The sequence below is a fragment of the Lytechinus variegatus genome, chromosome 2 (assembly GCF_018143015.1).
Source record: "Lytechinus variegatus isolate NC3 chromosome 2, Lvar_3.0, whole genome shotgun sequence".
NCBI classification, from domain to species: domain Eukaryota; kingdom Metazoa; phylum Echinodermata; class Echinoidea; order Temnopleuroida; family Toxopneustidae; genus Lytechinus; species Lytechinus variegatus.
Genome location: NC_054741.1, coordinates 64,159,378 through 64,179,656, shown reverse-complemented (window position 1 = coordinate 64,179,656; position 20,279 = coordinate 64,159,378). Strand labels below are relative to the sequence as shown.

At 36.2% G+C, this 20,279-nt stretch overlaps 2 protein-coding genes across 2 annotated transcripts in view; one reads left to right on the top strand and one right to left on the bottom strand.

Annotated features, from left to right (window-relative positions):
• Positions 1-669: 669 nt before the first annotated feature.
• LOC121408632 (mitochondrial import inner membrane translocase subunit Tim22-like) lies at positions 670-15,641 on the bottom strand. The gene is made up of 4 exons (XM_041600164.1): positions 15,366-15,641; positions 4,413-4,597; positions 2,474-2,546; positions 670-1,122 (listed from the first exon to the last, which is right to left on the bottom strand). The coding sequence occupies exons 1-4, from the start codon at positions 15,625-15,627 to the stop codon at positions 1,040-1,042; spliced, it is 603 nt and encodes a 200-aa protein (XP_041456098.1). The 5' UTR covers positions 15,628-15,641; the 3' UTR covers positions 670-1,039.
• Positions 15,642-16,898: 1,257 nt separating this feature from the next.
• The window catches only part of LOC121408628 (serine/threonine-protein phosphatase with EF-hands pef-1-like), a 77,323-nt gene continuing 73,942 nt past the window's right edge, over positions 16,899-20,279 (top strand). The window contains exon 1 of the mRNA XM_041600160.1: positions 16,899-17,113. The gene's annotated coding sequence lies outside the window, so the exon portion shown is untranslated. The remainder of the gene's footprint in view (positions 17,114-20,279) is intronic.

Sequence of the window (20,279 nt, the reverse complement as noted above, 5' to 3'; positions counted from 1 at the left end):
AATTTCCATTGAAAAAACAATAAAAAACAAAAATTAAAAAAACAAAGAAATACATAAGAAATTTAGAAAACAATAAAATACATAAGAAAATAAATGTGATTATGAAATTTTTTAAAAATAAATTTGATCAGATACCTATCTAGAGTATGTGAAACAAACATTTGCATTTCAGGGGCATTATTTTATTAATTAGAGCAAACTTATGATTTTATGCATAATGTGTAACGCATGTGCCAATTTTCGTCGCGATCGACGGCCGAGATCATAAGGGGGGGGCTGAATCAGCCCCCCCCCCATCTTCTTAGGCATCAAAATAGCAAGGTCTATTTAGGGTTAAAATGGCCCAGTCTTGCAAGGATTATTGCACACATTTCAATATTATAACTGGGTAGGCATTAAGTACCAGCATTTCTTCTTCAGGGATGACCAACTTCCTTCATTGCTAAAGATTATTACATACAAAAGTTTGGTTTGTAATAACAAAGAGATTTTCATACAAAGAGTTGCAAAAGATTCAAATTTCATATTTGCAATCAATAGCAAACTTTTGTGCTACTTGGCCCCACATTAGCATTATAACTTGTAATGTGATGAGAAGCATAACCAATACATTTAATAGGTTCTACAAAAATTAAAAAGTGGAATATTACTGTTTATATCAATTTTCAACTATAATAATACACCACATGATGACTGGTGTTACTAGAGGGTCATCCCTCACAAATCCATAATGTCTTAGGATTAAGAAAGAGCACCATGATCAACATGGAGACCATACTCAGCTGACCGGCAAATCATCCATTCCAAAAAAGGTAGCCATTTGGACATCAATGATAAAGCAAGAATCCACGCAGTCAAGCAAGCAATGATTCTGCAACTGACCATTACAACCTCCAATCTCAAAGGAAGTGATCACAGAGATGGTCAAATGAATTAGCCAACCACTAAAATATCATTTCAGACCTGATCACCACATTGTCCATTCTGAAGGAATGTTCTCACGGACATCGGGTGCCCGCTTCGCTTTGTTTGCCCTGTGTCAGTGGAAGTTGAAGTAGTGATCAATTGCTGCAGAGAATGCGGCAAATCCTACACATCCAGCAATGCCCGGTTTAAGTCCCGCTGGAGAATGAAAGGAAAAGATGGAAAGTAGTAAGGGATGGATATATTTACTCCCTTTCCAAGATTCATTTATTGGTGATGATGAAAATTACTTTATACTTTTAAAGGGATGCTCCGGGCTGAAAATATTTATATCTAAATAAATAGAGTAAAATTCACTGAGCAAAATGCTGAAAATTTCATCAAAATCAGATGACAAATAACAAATTTATTGATTTTGAAAGTTTAGCAATATTTTGTGAAAATAGTTATATGCACATCATCATGAATATTCATAAGGTGGGCTGATGATGTCACATCCCGACTTTCCTTTTTATAATGTAATTACATGAAATAATAATTGTTTCATTTTTTCATACATATGCGAACAATGTGTCTCCTTTATAATGAAATAAGTTGTAGCAATGAATATCTAATGCATTAAATCATTTTTCAACCCAATATTTTATGTTCTTGGTAGAAAAATTTGAATAAGCCCTATTTTTCTAAAACAAAATACAAAAGAACATGTGGGGATATGACATCATCAATTTGCTTATTGAATATTCATGAAGACATGCCTTAAACTGTTTCACCGGAATAATTCAAATCTTTAAAATGCCGTAACTTTGTTATTCCTTGTCCGATTTTAATCAAATTTTTAGTGTTTTGTTTGTCTGATATTTCTTTATCTGTTTATATCATTTTCAGCCCCGAGCATCCCTTTAATAATTGCAATTGAATTCCTCAATAAAGCATTAATTGTTCATCACGGTTCTGCAACAAAATACATTTTTATGGGGATTTGTAGGTTACCATGCTTCAGATATGGGGAATACAAATACAAGATAGATTTAAAGAAAGCTATTGCAAAAGAAAGAAGAAAAGGAAAGAACAAACACAGGATGGGAGATTACAGAATTCAAGAACAGGGGAGCGTTTCATGAAAGGAATGGTCAGACGTTTTATCAGACAGTTACCATAGTAACCGTCCATCTCAGCCAATCGTAATCGAGGAAAGTTGTCAGATCTGACAAGTTGTCGAACGAAAAGTGTTGATGAAACACTCCCCAGAAGACAGACAAAAAAAAAAAGATGTGAGAAAAGAAGATGAGATAAGATAAGAAAAAAGAAGGAAAAACATTAACTTCTGAAAGAACAAAGAGGAGGCAAATGGAAAAAGAAAAGAAAGGTACTAGGTAGTGAAGCAAAAGTAAGATTAGAGATAAGCAAAGAATATAGAAAAAAAAGATAAGATAAAATAAGGAGAAATAAGAGGAAAAGTTAGGAATGGAGTAAGAAGAAAATTGAGAATGAAAGATCATGAGAGGATAAATGAAAGGCAGGGAGGGAAATCAAAAGTTAAACATACCTCTGTAACCAATGAGACCTCCTGTTATACAACCAGCTATAGGACTGTTCTTAGCATCATGCTTTCCTCTGTACTGTAATATCATAGAGAAAAGAATATAAAAAAACAGGTTTGTCAATGTACCATAGCCAATCAAATGCACTTGGAGAGTCACATGCTTGCTTTTATAGTTTCGGGCTAACATGGACCAGAGTGCAAATAAGTGATAAGTGTAAAAAAAGGAGAAGCATAATATGCACTCTTAAATCGACCAAGGACTTTAATATGAAACACTGGTAAAAGAGACAAGAAAAGAAAAGGATAGATAGAATAGAGAAAGGAGAATTGAAAAAAGAAGATGAGATAGGAAAGAGAAGAGAATGATCTCAAGAGAATAGAGAAGAGAGAGAGAGAGAAAAAAAGAAGGCTAAATGGAAAATGAAGGAAATAGAGCAGCTCCCATGCTCCTTGGAAATACATGTACTGACCCAGAAAAAAAAGGCACTGGCAGTACACAAAACTGATTGGGAAATTTTATAACACAAAATAAGATTCACTGATATAATGCATATTAAGGAGATCATCAGGCTGTTTCAGAGAGTCTGAACATGCTTTAGTGCATAATATCATGCGAGTTGGCCTATATCAGATCAGAGTCATCTCATGGTCCATGTTCATTAATACCGTGTTTACACATTGACTCGGCTCGGGTGTTGAATCCGCGAGCCGGGTTGAACACTGCGAAGAAGGGATCAGAGATCGCGTTTATACGTACATATAAAAAGGCGAGTTCAACACGGCTCGCGGATCTCGAACGGAAGAAGAATTATGACGTCGCAAATTAAAAGCGGGAAATTCACCGCCGGAATCGAATCTTGTCCGTGCGAACAACAACAATGCCAAAAGTGAAAGCGCGCGCAGTGACCTGGTCAAGAGAGTTCGACACGGCTTTCTGTTTACACACGAAAAAATTGCCGAGTCTGACTCGGCTCGCGGGTTGAAACCTACAATTTTGGCGGATCAAAAAAGCCGTGTTCGACACGGCTAGCGGATCACACTGATCGCGTTTACACAGCATAAAATTGCCGTGTTGAGCACGGCTCGCGTGTCGAACCCCCGAGCCGTGTCACTGTGTAAACACGGTAATAGTAGATCCAAGTGCACTGCACTGAATGAAATATATATCAAAGGGTTTATCATCCTGTCCTCGCATTCTGCTTTCACTTCCTGTGGTCACTTTCACCAAACTATTCTGTAATCTAAGAAATGTGAACCAACTTGGCCTCCATCACCCACCTACCATACTCTTATATACAGTCTGGGAAGTACATTGGAAGTCAATTTTTTTTATAAATATGAAAATCACACAACATAAAAAGCGTATTGTACACGTAACTCTGCTCAATGATTCCCTCAATCCATAACCCTAAGCTCTTGGGTCCACAAAATTCTTTTTGACTTAGCACAGGGAAGTACATGTAAAGCATATTCAACAAAATTATGCCTGAAATTTGTTGTGACTAATCATGGAAAGCAGAATTACTGGTCTTCACTTCACTTTACTTCACGTAACGTCACGCCACTTCACTTCACTTCTTTTTTCTTTTCTTTTCTTTATTTTTTCTTTTATTTCATTTATAAATATTATCATTACTATTTATTTATTTTATTCTATTTATTTGTTCATTTCATCTTATTCATTTTTTGGGGGGGGAGGTTGGCTACATTTCACAACCTACTGCCTAAAACTTCAACATCGGAAAAGGTTAAACCTTGCAGTGATACGGAGGCTTCTTTTTTTCATTTTCAAGGGCTCTTTTGAATATTTTGGGGAGTGAAATCGCCCAAGCCCCCATGTAATTTTTTTCCCCTGATGCAGACTCAAACATCACCTTGTATTATATTCATGCTTCCTACACACGACAATGTAATATTTTCTTTTTATCCTGGTGTAACTTACCGATTCTACCAGGCATTCAGTGCAGGCAAACATGGCTCCAATCATGGCAAAGTTCTTGGCGTGGAAGAAGCACTGCCTCCCCATATCCTTGAGAACATCTCTGGCCTTTTGCTTGGCTGCTATCTCAGGGTCGACTGGATTAACACTTGATGTGAACAGACCAATAGCACCACCCAATGCAAAACCTAATAAAGATGTGTGAAAAATAAAACAAAATCAGTGATTGATAGAACAATCATGTTCATTGAGTGGAAGAAGTATGCATATTTCTGGCCTTTTTCACTGGAATTAATGCTCAATGTGAATAGACCAATAGCACCACCCAATGCAAAACCTAATAAAGATATGAAAAATAAAACAAAATCAGTGGTCACAGAGAAAATCATGTTTGCGGCTTGGAAGAAAAATGCACATTTCTGGCCTTTTTTATCGGGATTAATGCTCAATGTGAATAGACCAATAGCACCACCCAATGCAACACCTAATGATATGAAAAATAAAACAAAATCAGTGATCATAGAACAATCATGTTCATTGAGTGGAAGAGAAATATGCATATTTCTGGCCTTTTTCATTGGAATTAATGCTCAATGTGAATAGACTAATAGCACCACCCAATGCAAAACCTAATAAAGATGTGAAAAATAAAACGAAATCAGTGATTGATAGAACAATCATGTTCATTGAGTGGAAGAAGTATGCATATTTCTGGCCTTTTTCATTGGGATTAATGCTCAATGTGAATAGACCAATAGCACCGCCCAATGCAAAACCTAGTGATATGAAATATAAAACAAAATCAGTGATTGATAGAACAATCATGTTCATTGAGTGGAAGAAGTATGCATATTTCTGGCCTTTTTCATTGGAATTAATGCTCAATGTGAATAGACTAATAGCACCACCCAATGCAAAACCTAATAAAGATGTGAAAAATAAAACGAAATCAGTGATTGATAGAACAATCATGTTCATTGAGTGGAAGAAGTATGCATATTTCTGGCCTTTTTCATTGGGATTAATGCTCAATGTGAATAGACCAATAGCACCGCCCAATGCAAAACCTAGTGATATGAAATATAAAACAAATCAGTGATCATAAAACAATCATGTTCTTGGCATGGAAGAAGCACTGCCTGTCCACATCCATCAGAACATCTCTGGCCTATTGCTTGGCTGCTATCTCAGGGTCGACTGGATTCATGCTTGATGTAAACAGACCAATAGCACCACCCAAAGCAAAATCCATCAGAAAACAAGAAAGTGAAATAAAATCAGACTTTGCCACAAGAGGGCATAATTGCAATTCAAGCTTCTGTACAGATGTGGTTTATTTACCTCAAGGGTGAAATTTCACTTAATCCTGAAATTATAGTCAAATGATAAGACAAATATCTAGCTTTTAGACCTTGCCTTAGTAAACAGAATTATCACATGATTTATGATAGGATTTGTAGTAATATAATAAATATTAATAAGCAAATAAATAAATAAGCAAAACTTTAAAATGTCATAACTTTCTTATTTTACATCCAATTTTGAATAAGTGTTCAGCGTTATTCTTGTTTGATTTTTCTCTATTTATTCAAATAAACTTTTTCTGGGGTAGACTTGACCTTTGAGATACTGTTATGTGATGATAAGACATCTCACATATTCAATATTATATCTATACATAATCAATATTTAATCAGCTCCAACTTTCATTAGAAAGTATTACTCATTCTTCTTCCAGCTAAACTTCTGACGCACACACATTTTATGGGTTTCTTATTCACTACATTTCATGTTTTCCATAAAAAGTCAACTCCCCCAATTCAGAGTAAAGTTATGACGTACAGATTGTTTTTGGTCAAACGTCCAAGGTTGACCAACACCTGTTTGATCGTAAAGAGTCTAGACCAGACCAATATATAAGGAGTTCACTTCTGAACCAAAAGAAGATTACTTCAGAGATTGTTAGAGATTACAGATTGCAGATTACTTTACAGATTGTTCCAGCATACAGACAGCTACTGAAGAGTTTATATTTTATACTGCAGAGTATAGTCACCATCAGACTTACTCATGTTCCTGTATTATTTGTCATCATCATCACCTTAGTCATCATCTTCAATAAATGTATATATGAACTGTACAGACTTTGTATTGCTTCGTCTCATTTAGTCTGGTTGAAAATAAAAGAGCAATAAGATCCAACCCCAACACAACAATACGGTAGAATTAATGCACAATACAACATGGATGCAATGATAATTTCTTGCTGAATCCTGCAAGAACATCATGCTTTACAAAGGGAGACATTCCAAAGACATTATAACAATGGATTGGTAGACTTTTCAGCAAAAAAATTGGTAATCGAGATGATGAATCTTTTCATAGAAAATATGTATTAAGTTTGAGAACAGCCACAGCTATTTGTAGCACAGAAGTGCACAAGAAAGAGCGTCAGGGGTGCAAGTAAATTACAACTCATATCAACAATGCACTCAATTATTTTCAGAGACACTTCTAATTTTATTGCCTTATTGGATGACCTGATGATTATTAAAAATATTGGGCGTGTCAAGGGACGTTGGACAGAGAGCGGGGTATCCTGCAATGAAGGCTAAGCCCCAATTTTAGACAATTTTAGCGAGTTTTTATCTTGCTGAGTTACAAGAAAAGTTAAAAGAACATTTGCCACAATAATTTTTAAGCCCGGGTCATATCGATTATTTTGAAAACCGGAGTTCGACAGCTTTAATTTGATCGAACATTGATGCATCAAATTTTGAAGGCGGGGATATCTTTTTTTCCGCTCCTGCCGTCGCGTCGATGCGCTATATACGGTAGCTATGCACACACTGCACTAGCACTGCATGCTGGTATGAGCTGACCAGGTGAGTGTTGCACAAGCAGATGACAGAGCAAAGTTTGTTTGCATTTTCCATGATCACAAAACACAAAAAGGGCTGAGGATTGTTGAAGATATTTGCAGATCACAACATATAAGTTTAAAATGAAACAATATTAAATACATGAATCATGCAGAGTCAATCCGAATGATTTTCGGTCAAATAACATTCACAGTTCAGACTCGCACACACCTAGCCGTTAGCTGAGCCCCATCCGCAGCCCCATACACTTACTCTCCCGAAACAACAGGCATGCTTGCCAGAAAACAAGTGCAACCAGCGGAGAGCACTGTAACTTGCCTGAGATAGCATAGTTGGATCCAAAATGAGCTCCAAATTGATGGAAATAGATATAAGGTAGTACAAATTTTCTCTGGATGGTCATTTGAATTGGTATTCAATGCTGATATAACGATTTTGAGGAAAGATTGTGGAATATGAGTTATGACAATGTTTGAGAGTTAATACTGATATGATAATCCATTTTTTTATTAAAGTTAGACACAAGAGCATGCAACCAAAATAAATAAGAATGTCTCGAATCGAGCTCTAAATTCATATAAATTATTATTGGATGTTAAACAATTATGATTTAATAAGATTTTATGGCTATAATAAAAATATTGACGATGTCAGCAAATTATGACATATTTTCCATTCATGAAATCAGAGCCCAATGTTGGGCACAAACTAGCTTCAAATTGATGGAAAAAAATATAAAGCAATTATCTCTGTTTCTTCATGTAAAATGTTAATATATGGTGATATTACGATCTTGAAAAGAGTTTCAGCATGTTGACAATGTTTGAGAATCAATCCCGACGTGATAATTTTAGACAAGTGCACTTACCCAAATCGATCTTCATGTGAAAATTGAAGTACAAACGCTCTAAATGCATGTTAATGATTATCACATACAAATGTATTGTTAAATATTACAATTAAATAATATTCTATGGTCATGGTATCAATATTAATATATTAATAATATATGGGCAATTCTACAGGTTGGTTGACATGAGCTTAAAAATTCAAATTCAATATTTTCTTGAATTTTTTAATACTTGAAGTCCTTCATACATGATAGTTTCAGGAACAAGAAATAAAAAGTTTATTTTCATATGTATACTTTGGAAAAAAATGGTCAAAAGTTGTGTCTTCCATTCTGTACCAAAATACAAGAAAAATAGTAGTAAAAAATGAAATATGACTTATTACCATTTTGTTATTGCAACAACATACCACTTTATATATTTCTGAAGTTTAGAAGAGTCAAATTACTTAAAATACACAACAGCTTTTCAAGTAAATTTGTAGTACTCATTAAAAAAGGAATATTGCAACCTGCTCACATGATGTAACGTAACCGAAAATACTGACTCTTGTTTTCTGAGAGAAAAATTCTTCATAGTTAAAGGTGGGATTTTAAATTTTCTTCATTCAAACAATCTTTGACACAATGATTACTATGAAAATCATTAAAAAGTACTTTTTTTTTATAAAAATGATGAAGAAAAACTGTAACGTGAGTAACCATCATGTAATGTGAGTAACCAGTAAAAATTATTCAGTTAGGTAACATTTTCTGTGGGATGTCAAGTTTTAAGTCTCATGGTGAGTTGTGAAGTTATTTTTGATTAATTAAAAGCAAAATGAGGGTACACCTCTTTGATGTGACTCTTTGTTCATCAAAATATCAGAGGTCATACAATCACACAAAAAATTGAATATTAGTAGAAGTATTCACAAGGCGAGAGTGCATTAGTAAGACTTGGTTTCGATTAACCAAACTTTAAAGAGTGTTCGAACAACACATTGAATGCCCTTACCTGTAACCCTATCTAGGCCGGGGTATTTTGGGAGTTGATATGGCCCGGGGGGGGGGGGCCTCCCAGGCCCCCTTGAGATCTCGGCCATTGGCGGCATGATCATGCCGAAAATTTGCGCGCAGGTTGTCTTGGACATAATCTACAATACTATACGGTAATTTATTTCATGCAAATTGGTATTAAAAGCGATTATGCTAATTTATGCATAATTAGTAAGTGAAATCATACTTTTCCCTCTTACTCCCTAAATAAAGCTCCAATTGTTCAAAGTTTTGGTAAAAAATCTCTTTTTAAGTTCCTAGCAATGAATTTTATACACATTATTTAATTTTTAATTACATGTGTGTTGTTAACCATACATGGACAAAATGTAACATGAGTAACCGTAACGTGAGTAACCATATTATCTGCACCCCAAGTAAAAACCATGTGTTCTTTAATATTTTAATTATATACAAAGTTTGTCTCCCTAACATACTTCTTTGAAATGGATATAATCAACTTTCATAAAAGCCTTGTATGAGGAGACTTTTCACTTATGTCGACTTTTCATTTTATGCATGTCCAAATCATGTAACGTGAGTAACCGACACATTCCAAAGATTTACCAGGAGCATAATAAAATTTCCCAAGTTTTGTTTTTATACAAAGGATAGTCAGACTGTGTACTTTGTTGTGATAAGGAGATGTTTAGTTCCTATCAATAATAATGGAGTTACAGCTCCAAGTATGAGTCAAGGTGTCTCCAAATGTAACGTAACCGTGGAATAGCCCATATATATATAATATATTAATGCCAGGTATATTTCATGTTGATCGTGTCAATTTTCCTGCAATTTTCTGGTTTGATTAAAGCACAGTACTGCGCATGCATGATCGATGGCGATAATACGCCAGTGGCGGACTGTACCAGACTGGACAGAAGAAGATGACTTCCATTCATGAATTCATTTTATTGTGCATAAATTATCTCGGCACGAGCAGATTAGTAAGACTCGAGCTATGATCAAAATAAAGTTAAAATTAATGGTGAATAGGCATCATAATTGCACAATCGGTTTCATTTCAGGGGGGGAATATAATATAAATCAAGTAGTTTAATAAGTAGACCAAAAGCTTCAGTCTCTGTATTTTGGTTGTTCCGCTGAACTGCGTTGGCTCACTCACCAATACATAGACTGAAAAGCTTGGAGGCCCGTACGTACAGACAACGTATTTTAGCAGTAACGTTAGATCGAACAGCGGGAACCCGATTTTCCGATCGTTTTTTTGTACATAAAATGTCATATTATGAAAAAGAAATCACATCCATATTTACGAAAAAATGTTTAAAATTCAGAAATATCGTACCTTAGACCTCAGTTACCGCTAATTCTTTTGAAATGATGATCGAAACATCGTCATCTTCGATCCTTTCGTTGGTCAACGTAAGTTGCCATCTTGGATGACGTCATCATCATTACAGACGTATTTACCAGTCGCTACCTATCGCGATTTGTGCCGCTGCTGCTTTGCGCTGCGCTTGAACATATTGATGTGGGCGCGTGCGTTCGGAACTTGTCGCTCGCATTGATTGGCCAAGATATTGAAAATTTAATCGGAAAGCCTTGATAAAAGCACAACTCGTTGACGGCTGCCATATTTTCCTCTCCGGCAGAAAGTAAAAAAATAAGGAATAACCCGGGGAATAACTCATCGGTAACGTATATTTTCAAAATATTATAAAATGTATATGATATCAATAGAAAGATTAGAGTCTAACGAAAATAGTGGACCTTCGTCCAAGATAATATAATGTCATTTAGAATCTAAAAGAAGTAACAAATCTGGACAAAACCCGTCCGCCGAATTGTCGGACCAGATTACACATGAAGGCTTGTACTGACCACTCCTAGTACCAATGAGGTCCAAACATTAACATGTATGGACCTCATAGGCGACATTACCCAAAAATATGGGTTAGACAATGCTGTTCTGATTTCCAACCCAAGACTTTGGTAAATGTACGCCTTAATACAAATTGGAGTTAAGTGATATGACTTTCATTTGGTGGGGAGACATTAAAAGTATTAATTAAGTAGTTCAAATTAAAATAGATTATCATTAAACTTACATTTCAGGCCCTTTTTGTTGATTTTCGGTGAGCGTTCCACACAGCTGCGACGAGTGATCAACTCCGAAGTGATACGCGAACTGGTCAGCTGATCGGTCAGGTGATCGGTAGATTATCTTTTTGTCAGACGTTCATAATTTATGTAAAGCGTATCAATCTTCAGTATCTTGATTCCAAAGTATCAGTATTGCAGATAAATATCATTATTGATTGGAATCAGTGGCGGATCGGGGGGGGGGGGGGGTGGGGGTGGGGGTGAGCATTTCTGGCGGATCGGGGTGGTGGGGGTGAGCATTTCTGCCCGATCCCCCTATTGAGATTTATAGTAAATATTTTGGAATTAAATACGTTGTTCATACTAGTTATGCGACCCCTCCCTTATGATGATCACAGCATTATTTGTAATGGGGATATTTCGTTCATAATTATTCTTGTCTCTTCTTTCTCTTTTTTAGCCTTTTTTGCTTGTTAAAACCTTTTTTCCTTTTTTTTTGGGGGGGCTCGCCAAATTTTACGTGGGTCAAAATTACCTTCATTTTTTTAGTGACAATCTTTTTTTCATTTTTTTTTCAGTTCTACGCGAGACAAAATTACCTTCGATCATTATTATAGTTAAAAACTTTTTTTTATTTTTTATTTATTTATTTTTTTTTTTTGGGGGGGAGGTTGCCAAATATCACGCGAACGTTTTTCAGCTTTTACTGTTTTATTCGACTTATAATCAAATATTAAATGGGGCTTACCACAGTTTTTTTTAAAGTCAATTCATAAGAATATTCCTCCTCGGGATTTGAGCTTTCTTTCATGAAATATCAATTTTTTTCATGATTACAAAAAATACTTAAAATTTTTTATCGGTGTATGCCTATAAAGCTTTAGCTCATGCGTTGCGCCTGCCATATTTTAATGCTGATCAACTTTATGCTTTTAATGAATTCCTAAAAACAATAAATTCTCAGATCATCAATTTTGTCGCAATCGAATAATTCGATTGCGTCTCTCTATCAGTTTTGAATATTCATAAAAAATATCAGCTCGTGCTTTTTGCTCATAATATTTTGATTAGTAAATTCTTCTCTTATATAATCGAGTCGGATAGATAGATAACTAGAGAGAGTTGGGGGGGGGGGGTCCCTCAGCTACTTGTCCTCGCTTATTTGTTATTATTTGTTATTATGCTCATGTTGTGAGAGCTTTGTGTTTTCACATTTTTTTCTTTTTCAACCTTTTTATTGTCTCGGAGCTTCCCTCTATTTCTTTACACTATATAATGTAGTCCTTTTTACCTCATTGTTTCAATCATTGGCGGCGGAAGCCCCAAATTTTAGGAGGGGACAACCTAAAAAAAATTTGACAAGCAAAAAAAAGGCTCTCAACCCAAACATTTTAGGGGGGACGTAGGAAAATAAATTGACAAGCAAAAAAAAAAAAAAAGGTCAACAACAAATTTAGGGGGGAACGTCCCCGCTTCCGCCGCCTATGGTTTCAATTCTTTTTTTGTTCTCATTTCAATGAAAACATCATTATTAAACTGACGTAGAAGACTTTATTACGAAATTTTGACATTGTTTTGTTTCATTTGTTTGGCTTTCTTTTTTCTTCTCCTCATCTTCTTTTTCTTCTTACTTTTTCCCTTTCCTTATTTTCTCTTCAGTATTTCATTCAGGTATCCGCCAATTTATACAACACCAAGCATATAGAGGCGGATAATCAGTGAGGGAGCATGACGGTGTGCCGCTCTAAAAAAAAAGGAGGAATATTGGAAGAAAAAAAAGAAGAAGGGATGGGGAAAAATAAAGAAAAAAAAAGATGATGATGGCAATGACGATGATGAAAATTATCTTGGTGATGATGATGGTTGTGGTGACGGTTGTGGTGATGATGATGGTGATGCTAATGATAGTGGTGATGATGATGATGACGAGATGTAATTTTGTTATTTTGTCTTTGAAAAAATTAAGTAGTGCAAAGTTGAATTCATTTAAAGTTTATTATGAAAATAGCAGAAAAAAAATTGGTATGCGTTCGAGGAAAATCCATCCCCCACCAATCTTTTTCAAAGGTAAGATTTTTTTTTGCCCGGGGGGGGCCACTTCCATTCACGAGTGGATACCATGCGCGACCATGGGGTCTCGAAAAGCACCCTAAACACGTAATTTCCATATTCTGAAAATGCACCCCTTAACAAGTATTGGCGTGTGAAACCCTACCCTTAACAAGTATTGGAAAAAAACGATACTCTTGGCAAATATTCCCTGAAATGAACCCCTAAACAAGTACAGGAATGTTTTATTGTTACGGGTCCTTCGGTCGTCGGCTTTACCTTATTTGGTTTAGTACGACCCCACCTTCTACACCTCGCGCAAATCGGACTCTAAACACGAAGTGTTGGAGCAAAAAGGACATCCTTTATAAAACATTTTGATTTTGTTTTATCATCCCCGCAAATTAGACCCTAAACACGACGGTTTTCCTAGCGAATTAATAGATACCCTTTTTTCGTTATTTTTGTGTTTTTGACACCCTTATCACGTTACGTAGGTAACGTGCCCTATCGTGAAAAGGACATCCTTTTTACGTTTTTTTTTGGTCGCGCATGGTATCCACTCGTCAATGTAAGTGGCCCCCCCCCCCCCCCGGGTTTTTTTGTGACGGCGTAGGCCTTTGCAAGCAGCTATTATTATGGTAAAAAAGTAAATGAAATGTCAAGAAATACATGATAATGATTTTTATGGTACATTTTAGTAGGCCTATATCAATTCATACTTGTTATCAAAAAGAAAAAAGTGGGTCGTTACGGACCATTAAAAATGGGAAATTTGGGCATTTTATATTTAGGATAGAGCAACTGCTCGTTATAGACGTCACAATAAATCAAGCATTCTAAATTCTATCAGCTCCATTTTTTGTCAAATAACACCTTCATCGATATTTTGAAATGTTTTTTTTTCATATTTTCATCATCTTTTTATCAGGGTGAAATTCCCCTTTAATTTACAAAACAGATTCGCAAACAATATCAAGAGTAGTGGGAGGCAAGGGTGGAAATCTAAGGTAGGGGACCAGGGGCTGGAAAACAGGCAAAAAAAAACAAAAACAAACTAACAAAAAAAAAACAAAAAGGAAGGTTTATCACCCCCAAAAGAAGGTCGTCTCGTCCAAAATACATGTTTTACTTCGATTTAAATGATGTAGGCCTATTTCTTTCCATCATATATAAAAGAACAAAAATAGTAGGGGGACATTTGATAATGTGCCCCTACTATTTTGGGTTAGGGGGAAGTGTCCCCCTGGGATTTGCGCCCATGTGGGTGGGGGGTGTTGCACCTCCTTTCGGAATCATTATGGAACAGTGTGAATAGTCGCTGTGATTTCGATCTCATACCTATAAAAAAAATAGAACAGAACGCCTTGACCACAGGCCAAAATGCCTAACAATTTTTCCGCGGCATTAGCGACTCTCGTAAGGGGCGCTCCATTTATAAATAAAGTTGCATGTGTAGCTGTCTATGGCAACAGAATCTATCGCAGAATTGAAGCCAGAAGCGTGGGAATTTTCAAGAAAATTCAAGAAAAGAACCGGTGAGTACCGATTTAACAGTACTAATCTAATTAGTTACATGTATTGAATTATAAGAATATTCAATTTTTTCGTGAAACAAAGCTTAGTTCTAAGCTAGGGCGGCCCAAATGCGCGTGAGTGGAGTCCCAGTTTCTTAACACGGGTAAGTATTGCGTTGTCGCCTAGAGTGTGTACTGACACATTGCCGTCGGTAAATGGGGATTGTAGTAAAATGTCAGAAATTGTTGAATAAATCCCAAGAAACGACAGTTATTCCTGTCTATTTAATAAGTTACTGTTTTTTATTTTGATGCTGTTGTGTGAACCAAACGAATCGCGAATCGGCCAGCAAAAGTATTTTTTTCTTTCGATGCAACCATTTGCAAAATCTGCTCCGGCGCTCGATGACATTGATCAAACATTGACTCGACTCAAGCTTCAGAATACCACCCTGGCTCACTCACAGTAACACGTACGTATTGCGAGGTATTAACGGTACGGTACCTTGCGCTTGCTAGCCCTGCCCTGCCGGAGGTATGGGGAGATACGTACCGAGAACACCGCTGATGACTGTCTTGAATGTGCAGCTTTCCATTACCCGTTCAATCGTTTGTTCCTCAGGCGATTTAGGTGGAAGGGGAAGACCATATTGCCTCATCTCTGAATTAAATCGCTTCTTATTTTCCCCAACTAATGCTTCCATCACATTTAATAAACGTAAATCTCCAGGATCTGATTCATTTTTCACTAAACCTGCTCCTCCGTCGTCATGTGTTTGACTACTGGGCGCCGCCATCTTTACCGAATTTATCATCAGCGCAGCATGCATGCATGGTCGATAGTCTACAAGTACAGACCCTGATTAAATTTTTAACCACAATCGTCACACAATACTATATAATAATAACAATGACAGGCGCCTTTTGGTGTATACATAAAATGTTGCATATGGTATAGACAGAAGAGATTCAAGCTTGAAATACCTTTTTGTAAGAGAAATGGAAAATAGAATAATTACAAACAAAGAATTGATGAAGCCAGATAAGAGATTGCGGGAGGAAATGTTAAATGTATTGTGATCGATGTTCAGTTTATTATGAGGTGTGTTATGAATTATGAATTAATCCCCCGTTAAGAGGTAAAAAAAAAGAACCTTGACAAAACGGAGCATTTCATTTCCGAAAAAACCCTCGAGGGAGGGAGTCCCACTGACTGAGAGCCCACATAATGGTGGGTCCTTTCGCGCCTAGTACCTTTTAATAATATTATTATCAGAATCTTTCCTTTGAAATTGACACTCTTAATACATTTGCTCCTTCGAATCCTGCATGGATCCACCAACCTGCTCCATACTCCCGGTCCATACTGCGATACGACTTTTTTTCAAAAGAAGGGAGCATGGTTATTATCAGGAAATAATCGTCACCTTGGCATATACAATCCTGAAATAATTATCTCCGATGCACTGGCGGATCCAGGAGGGGGGGGGGTGCACAGTCAGCCCGTGCCCGCCCCCCCCCCCCTTTGAGAGCCACAATCAAAATTTGTATATACCACTTTTACCAAATGTTTCTTTTCAAAGAAATGCCCTTCGAGTTTTGGTGAAAACATTTTCCCTTTTTTTGCTTGTCAAATTTTCATGGGAATATATTTGCCAACCCCCCCCCCTTTCGAAAATCCAGGATCCGCCCCTGCTCTGATCTATAGAGTCAAGAATTGACCTTGACTTATAACGAAAAAAAGTGAAAAAAATGTCAGAGGGAAATGTTGTGACGTCATCTTGAGTTAGCAGAGTGAAATTTACTACTAGTCACACGCGAAAGCGGTCGGCGAGCAATAATAAGTAAATTTCATTTACGGTGTTATACTCGGGAGCTGGCGACAATTTTTCATGACCTTCGGTACTCGGCTGTCTTCGCGTCATACCTCTATTGAGTTCGGCTTTTGATGAGTATGACTACCAATGACTATCAATATGACTACCAGTATACCGGCTCGCTATAGACAGAGGAGAGAGGACATATATAAAAAACACCAATAACCATCTTTAGCTAAATAAAAAACACAAAGCCGGATTACTCAACACAAGGAACAACGTGGACTCCCGTTTAGTGGAGAGTATGTTGCCATGGTAATGAGCCAGTCGGATGTCTTCATCATCTTCATCATAACGAGGAATCATCCCTTTAAGTTCATTATACGAATCGATTGGAGAGATAAACTGAATGTTTTATCCTTATCTCATCGTACAATCATCTTACAATTTTCGCCGCTCTGAGTGCCGGAATCACATTAATAGGGTATGCATTTTTTTCATTAAAATTTTACAATTTTTATGACGGTTTATGGCCAATCTCTTTGGCTAACTTCAGATTTATCATCTTTCTCTTAAGACGGGATGTTGGTAAATTACCATTAAATATCAACTCCTAATTGTTCTTCATATCCCCGATCCTGCACCCAAACCACCAAATATGGGAATATTATGTAGTTACACGATCAAGAACATTTTTAATATAAATTTTACTTTTTTAGTTTTTCTTTCCCTTCCTTCAGTCTCATCTTTCTTATTTTTCACATTAATTAAAATGCTTCATGCTATATACCGCCCCTCCCCCTCAGTATGGAGCCGTCCCTAGCCGCCGGCTGCTTGTTTAATTTGATTTCGATTTACTTCAGAATCCTAGTAAAAAAAATCCACCCCTCCATATGACTTTTGATCACCTTCAATTCTAATGTTGCCTCACTAACAATTATTCTTCTCTGACATGCGTAATATAATTATGGATGGTGTATCACAGGTAGCCGATAGAGATATAAATCACGTATGATAATGACCCTATAATGGTTTAAAGTCGTCATCCTATTTAACTCCCATTTCTGATCGGAATTCATCAACTTCAGTCTGTAGCCTATAGGCGTCTCGAGACCATAGATCTGCATGACTATATAGCCTGCTTGATGGTAATCAAATGACGTATGAGGTAAATTTATTATAGAGAAAGCCAATTTTCTTCACTTTTGCATTTGATAAAGGATTTTGGTTGAACATGTCGATATAGTTTCGCGGACTTTCATTTAAGTTTAGAAATTGCCCAATCAGCATTCAAAACAGCCACCACATGACTTTCGTATATTTTTATCATTTCGGAATGTGCTTATATAAAAGTGAGAAATGCGGGGGTGGGGGGGGGGCAATAATACGTATACACTAATTTTCAAAACATTTAATATTATATCTCTTTTATATATTTTTGAATTCATTCATATTAATCTTTGTGGGTGTATCAGGGTTAAAATCAAGTTATACTGCATTTTTGCACGGTAATACCCATTAAATCCGATATATACATGCTTAAATTATATATCAAGTTGTGTGACTAATATGATGTCATGATAATAAATGAATTGCTTATATAAAAGTGAGAAGATGCGGGTGGGGGGGGGGCAATAATACGTATACACAATTTTCAAAACATTAAATAGTATATCTCTTCTATTATTTTTGAATTCATTCATATTAATCTTTGTGGGTGTACTCAGGGTAAAATCAAGTTATACTGCATTTTTTGCACGGTAATACCCATTAAATCCGATATATACATGCTTAATTATATATCAAGTTGTGACTAAATATGATGTCATGAGAATAAATGAATTTACAATAACACACACACACACATACAAAAGCCCCCAAACGACTCCCTGTAAATTAGATATATTTTTCTCTAAAAACTTGAATATTCTAATGGAATGAGCAGGGGGTATCTGAGATTTAACCCCCCCCCCAAAAAAAAGGGGAGGGGGTCACAGCTAAATAGCGGTACATTTTCTTTCCGAAAAAAAAATTAAAAAATATATATATATTTGGAAAAAATCTGTCTATCTGACGGTCAATCGGATCGGGATCGCCCTAGCCACTAACCCGTCTCTGTGGTCTAGTGGTTAAGGCACCGGCGTTCAAAGCTGGGGGCCCGGGTCCGATTCCCAGCAGGGACATTTTTCCAGCATCACCAATTTTTCCAAAAGGGTAGATAGCTCTGGGGAACCTTGATTTAAGCTACACCTACTTTTGTTCTCTTCATCCATTTCTGTCAAACTATATATATATATATATATATATATATATATATAATACATAAAAAATGCTATCAATTAAAATGTCAAAACTAGATACTCCAAATGAATGAAAATTTAGTTACACAAGCACACTTGATTCTAATTCAATGAATAAACAGTAAAAATATACAGTCTAACTCAAACTCCGTATTATTTGAAATCGAGAAAAACAAGATCAAGATATTCTGAAATCACTAAATCCGGCGAATTTGAATGGGAGATGGATAATGGCCGGCAAATCCTATAGCAAAATGAAGAACAGGGACCGCCTTTAAGAAGAAAAGAATTGAAAGAAAATCCGGAAGGTATATATATATATATCTTTCGGATTTTCTTTTCAATTCTGACGTGCTTTTTTATACACCCGTCATTCCATCGAGAAAATAGTGATATCATGCACCTTGAAGTCGTATTACTCCTATATACCCTGGCAAAACATTTGAAGGAGACCTGTACATCAGTATAATATTATTTGCGAATACAACCAAACGAAATTAAAGTACCCACAAAATGATCCCATACGGAATAACATGAGTAAATGATACAAGCAGAGATTGAACGACATTCAATCTATCATTCATTCAAAACGAGTGAATGAAAAATAAGTTTTCAAGTTTTGTAATAATAATGTTTATACTCTAAAAATACAAAAGGGAAAAGGGTGGAAAAGGGTCGAGAAGTTACGGCGTTTTCCACCCTTTTTAAAAAAAGCACTATCACTCTCCGTTATACCCATTACCACCCTTTCATAAAGAGTATAGGCCTTTGTTTGATCAGTGGACATATTTGCTATAGTAGTTTCATGATTGGATGCACTTGAATATATACGTCAGTCAATGCATTCATCAGTAGCACAATATCATAATGAAATTAATGTTTAAGTTGTCCTGAATTAACTGCTTATAATGCTCATTCATAAACTATCTAATTAGAACTTATTAGCCGAAAGCCACACTTCTACTAAGATTAATTGGATTTTCTAGTATTGAATGATTTTTGTTATAAGCCAATCATAAATAAGTCGTAAAGACTCGGGTCACATATAGCATTTATCGATCATGTACCCATTGGCGGCGGAAGCCAAAAATTTTAGGAGGGGACAACCAAAAATGTTTTGACAAGCAAAAAAAAAAGTTTCTCAACCCAAAAATTTTAGGGGAGACGTAGGAAAATAAATTGACAAGCAAAAAAAGAAGAAAAAAAGGTCATCAACAACAAATTTAGGGGGGGGGGGACCGTCCCCCTCCTCGAATTTAGGGGGGGGGCACGTCCCCTCCGCTTCCGCCGCCTATGCATGTACCTCTTGAGTGTAAATATTCTGATAAAAAGAGTAATCTTTCTTTCGGG